Consider the following 5,422-nt stretch of genomic DNA (forward strand, 5'->3'; position numbering starts at 1 on the left):
AACCATTCATCCAACCATTCATCCAACCATTCATCCAACCATTCATCCAACCATTCATCCAACCATTCATCCAACCATTCATCCAACCATTCATCCAACCATTCATCCCATCATTCATCCAACCATTCATCCAACCATTCATCCAACCATTCATCCAACCATTCATCCCATCATTCATCCAACCATTCATCCAACCATTCATCCCATCATTCATCCAACCATTCATCCAACCATTCATCCCATCATTCATCCAACCATTCATCCAACCATTCATCCAACCATTCATCCAACCATTCATCCAACCATTCATCCAACCATTCATCCCATCATTCATCCAACCATTCATCCAACCATTCATCCAACCATTCATCCAACCATTCATCCAACCATTCATCCAACCATTTATCCAACCATTCATCCCATCATTCATCCAACCATTCATCCAACCATTCATCCAACCATTCATCCAACCATTCATCCAACCATTCATCCAACCATTCATCCAACCATTCATCCAACCATTTATCCAACCATTCATCCCATCATTCATCCAACCATTCATCCAACCATTCATCCAACCATTCATCCAACCATTCATCCAACCATTTATCCAACCATTCATCCCATCATTCATCCAACCATTCATCCAACCATTCATCCAACCATTCATCCCATCATTCATCCAACCATTCATCCAACCATACATCCAACCATTCATCCAACCATTCATCCAACCATTCATCCAACCATTCATCCAACCATTCATCCAACCATTCATCCAACCATTCATCCAACCATTTATCCAACCATTCATCCCATCATTCATCCAACCATTCATCCAACCATTCATCCAACCATTCATCCAACCATTCATCCAACCATTTATCCAACCATTCATCCCATCATTCATCTAACCATTCATCCAACCATTCATCCAACCATTCATCCAACCATTCGTCCAACCATTCATCCAACCATTCATCCAACCATTCATCCAACCATTCATCCAACCATTCATCCAACCATTCATCCAACCATTCATCCCATCATTCATCCAACCATTCACCCAACCATTCATCCAACCATTCATCCAACCATTCATCCAACCATTCATCCAACCATTCATCCAACCATTCATCCAACCATTTATCCAACCATTCATCCCATCATTCATCCAACCATTCATCCAACCATTCATCCAACCATTCATCCAACCATTCATCCAACCATTCATCCAACCATTCATCCAACCATTCATCCAACCATTTATCCAACCATTCATCCCATCATTCATCCAACCATTCATCCAACCATTCATCCAACCATTCATCCAACCATTCATCCAACCATTTATCCAACCATTCATCCCATCATTCATCCAACCATTCATCCAACCATTCATCCAACCATTCATCCCATCATTCATCCAACCATTCATCCAACTATTCATCCAACCATTCATCCAACCATTTATCCAACCATTCATCCAACCATTCATCCAACTATTCATCCAACCATTCATCCAACCATTCATCCAACCATTCATCCAACCATTCATCCAACCATTTATCCAACCATTCATCCCATCATTCATCCAACCATTCATCCAACCATTCATCCAACCATTCATCCAACCATTCATCCAACCATTCATCCAACCATTCATCCAACCATTCATCCCATCATTCATCCAACCATTCACCCAACCATTCATCCAACCATTCATCCAACCATTCATCCAACCATTCATCCAACCATTCATCCAACCATTCATCCAACCATGCATCCAACCATTCATCCAACCATTCATCCAACCATGCATCCAACCATTCATCCAACCATGCATCCAACCATTCATCCAACCATGCATCCAACCATTCATCCAACCATTCATCCAACCATTCATCCAACCATCCTGCAACCACTACACAGCTCCTACCCCATATAACACAATGTAAGAAAAAAAAAACCACCCCTATCTCGCTTCTTTGGCTCGACCTCTAAGACAATAAAAACACACACAGCAAACTCTCATTCATTTATTTGTACACAGTTCTATAGACAAGAGATTCACAATATTTTTACAAAAGTAAATGGATGATGTGGCCTAGCGGTAGAGCGCTAGACTGCTAACCTGCAAGTCTCGAATCTGTGTTAGCAGAACGTACATGAGTTCACTCAGGTCTATTGGGTACCTAGCTCACGTTAGAAAAAGTAATGCCATTTGGTGCATAGAGAAAGTCATCCTAAACTCTCAACTACAGTATGTGACTTTTTGGGATATTAAACCATGTAAGGTGTGCAAAGATATGAATGATGTTAATCGCAGTGCTGACGATAATGGTGGTCATGATAAAGTTGTGGAGGTGATAATGTTGACGTTAATGTTTAGGATGACGAAGGTGTTGAAATTGATAGTGAGCCTGCTGATATTGATGACGATGCTCGTATTGAAGATGATTGGTACCGTCTGCCATCTTGGTGCCATGCTTGTCATGCTATCGTTTTCAATCGCCCAAATTAGTAGTTTTTAAACAACCTTAATGGGTTGGCGTGGTCGAGTCGGTAAAGCTCATGGTTGCTTATGGGCAGATGAGGTTTTGTTAGCTGGGGACAGGCACTCTTTTAGGAGAGACAACTCCAAAATCAAACAACTGCTGCCTTGGTTGGACAAAGGCTATGGAAGCAAATCCAAAAAGAAAAGCAGGCTGAAATCGGAGTCAATGTCCTCAATGGCGCATAACCAGTTGACACGTATACTTAATTGTGTTGTAGGGAGATCCCTTCCAACACCAAAATTAAGAACGAAAAAGAAGAAGCTATCCTTTTATCCCTATAATGCACAACACATTTAAGCCCTACAGAAAGCTCCCTCCACTATTTTTGACCAACATGCAAAATAAAATGTAGTTTATTAATTATGCGTGATAGAGCTACTAAATAACATACAAATATTAGCAGGAAGTGGCCTAGCGGTAGAGAGCTAGACTGCTAACCCGAGAGTCTCGAGTTCGAATCCGAGTTCAAATAAGTGAACGTCCCTCTGATGAGTACCTAACTTACGTTAGGGAAACAAAGGCGGCTGGGCATAATGCTGATAACACTATCCCTACATGTGCCGAGGTCAACGGATCAGATGAACTCTACTTCATCTGCTCAATGTGTCTTGGGCACGAACGAGACTATTAGAAGATTAGCAAGAAGGCCGTATTAATTCTCAACCGTGCTGTTCACATACTTATGATACTAACTGCATGGGCCGCTTGAGATTTTCCCAGAGGTTAAAAGAAGAGAAAATTTAAAAAAAAAGAATTTGAATGAAACTGCACATCGCTAAAACATAAAACGACCCCTCTCTATAAAGGATAGTGCGCATAAAATATCACACAAATCAGATATTTTCAAATCATTACACTAAAATATATACGTTTATATTCAAATGTCAGCAGAATAACACCGATTATAAATTATATCGTATTTATTGGAACGGACTCCAATTACCCATAATTCAATATACAATTTTGTTATACAAGATCCGTGATCACTTGTTATATCTTTCTTTGAAAAAAGTTTTGTAGTCATCATTTGTGATATAAATAAAAACAACTTAAAAAACTAAAGGCGGTGTTATAGATTTGCTTTATAACTCTACTCCATCCTGTATAATAAAATATAACAATATAATAAATCCCCACACAATACATAAGCTTTATGTATATTTTTAAAAATGAAATTATATTTTATTATTATTTCTAAGTTGCTGTTAGTGACAATAGATTTGATTTAGATTTATTGAATCTTCAAAATGGTGAACGTTCCAAAACAAAGACGTACCTTCTGCAAGGGCGAGAAATGCAAAAAGCACACAATACATAAAGTTACTCAGTACAAAGCAGGAAAGGCGTCCTTGTATGCCCAAGGTAAAAGACGTTATGACAGAAAGCAGAGCGGTTATGGGGGTCAGTACAAGCCAGTTTTTAGAAAGAAGGCTAAAACCAACAGAAAAATTGTCCTTCGTATGGAGTGCACTGAATGTAAATATAGGAGACAATTACCAATCAAGCTCTGCAAACACTTTGAGTTAGGAGGAGACAAGAAAAGAAAGGGACAGATGGTTATGTTTTAAGATAAATAAAATCTGGACAATTGAAAAAAAAAAAAATTCTCCCCAAAATGGAACGATATGACTATTATTAATTACACTAATGATGTGAAGCTAATTAAGTTAATTAATCTGTATTCAAGTCTATAGATCCTACCTCAGTCCACCCAGCTACGATGGGTAACTAGCTCACGTTAGGCAAAGTAAAGGTAGCTAGACATAGTGTTGACCACATCATCCCTACAAATGTCGAGATCAAGAAATATATGAACTCTACTTCATCTGCCCCAAGTGTAACGGGAGCGAACAAGAAAAAGAAGAATTAACTTACTTTTAAAATCTCATTAAAAAATTAAAAAACTCAAAGATGTAATTAATTTTTTAAGCCAACGTGTTATGTCTTAACTAAGATAATTACTTGTTGGATAATTAACTTTCTGAGAGAACAATTATAAAAAATAATCATTTGGCACGATCGGAAGACTTGTTTTTAAAAATGTTAATTAGTATTTTAATTTTTTAATGTGGTTTCTTGATAGTAATTGCTTCGAATTCTAACGAAATAAGCTGATGCAATAATTTAAATATGTGTATAACTATAGCAGCAGCTTACGATCGGAGGGGGCTAAGTGTAATTCGTTCGATGCCGGAAAATAATTTTTCACAATGAATTTTATATTTTATATTTTAAACATACATACACACACACACACACATACACACACACACAATGCACTCCTCATACATACACCACGTAAAGAAAATAAATAGATATCCCTTTATTGAAAGAAAGTATCTACTTAGAACTACAATATTTTTATGTTTTTTATGCATTTTTACTTTCTCGTTTACGAAGTATAGAGGAAGTATTGTAATCGTACAAAAAATCGAAATCGGGATTTTTACAAATCTCGACGTTTTACACCTTCCTGAGTCGGAAAAACATAGTTTTGAAAGTTTGTCAGTATGTTTGTGTGTGTGTGTGTAGTCTGTGAGTCTGTAAAAACGATAGCTTGGTTGGTAAAATTTCAAAATAATTATTATATCAAATGTGTAGTTTTGTACCAGCTATTCAGCGATTTCCGGTGACCGGAATTAGAATTTATTCTACTTTTGGGTTTTCAAAAGCCGATAATTTGAGTACGGTTTCTGATAGATAAACCAACGTTCTCATAAAAGTAAAAGATCTAAATCACTGCATTCTCTCGAACTTTAAGTAACTTCCGTTTACCGGAATTTATGCTATTTCCGATTTTTCACAAAAAAGGCGAATGAATTTATAAAGTACTAATAATCAGCCTGTAATACACATAGCTTGCT

General features: G+C 37.4%; 1 protein-coding gene across 1 annotated transcript; it reads left to right on the forward strand.

Moving 5' to 3' along the window:
- The first annotated feature begins 3,805 nt into the window (after window positions 1-3,805).
- LOC131957869 (uncharacterized) lies at window positions 3,806-4,162 on the forward strand. The gene has a single exon (XM_059322677.1). The coding sequence runs from the start codon at window positions 3,806-3,808 to the stop codon at window positions 4,124-4,126; it is 321 nt and encodes a 106-aa protein (XP_059178660.1). The 3' UTR covers window positions 4,127-4,162.
- Window positions 4,163-5,422: the final 1,260 nt, after the last annotated feature.

Source organism: Physella acuta, unplaced genomic scaffold (genome assembly GCF_028476545.2).
Source record: "Physella acuta isolate Inbredline_101_S28 unplaced genomic scaffold, ASM2847654v3 ptg001273l, whole genome shotgun sequence".
Classification (NCBI taxonomy): Eukaryota; Metazoa; Mollusca; class Gastropoda; family Physidae; genus Physella; species Physella acuta.

Bases quoted from the DNA above. Each gene is read 5' to 3' on its own strand.
- LOC131957869 (XM_059322677.1), top strand. From the start codon at position 3,806: ATGGTGAACGTTCCAAAACAAAGACGTACCTTCTGCAAGGGCGAGAAA.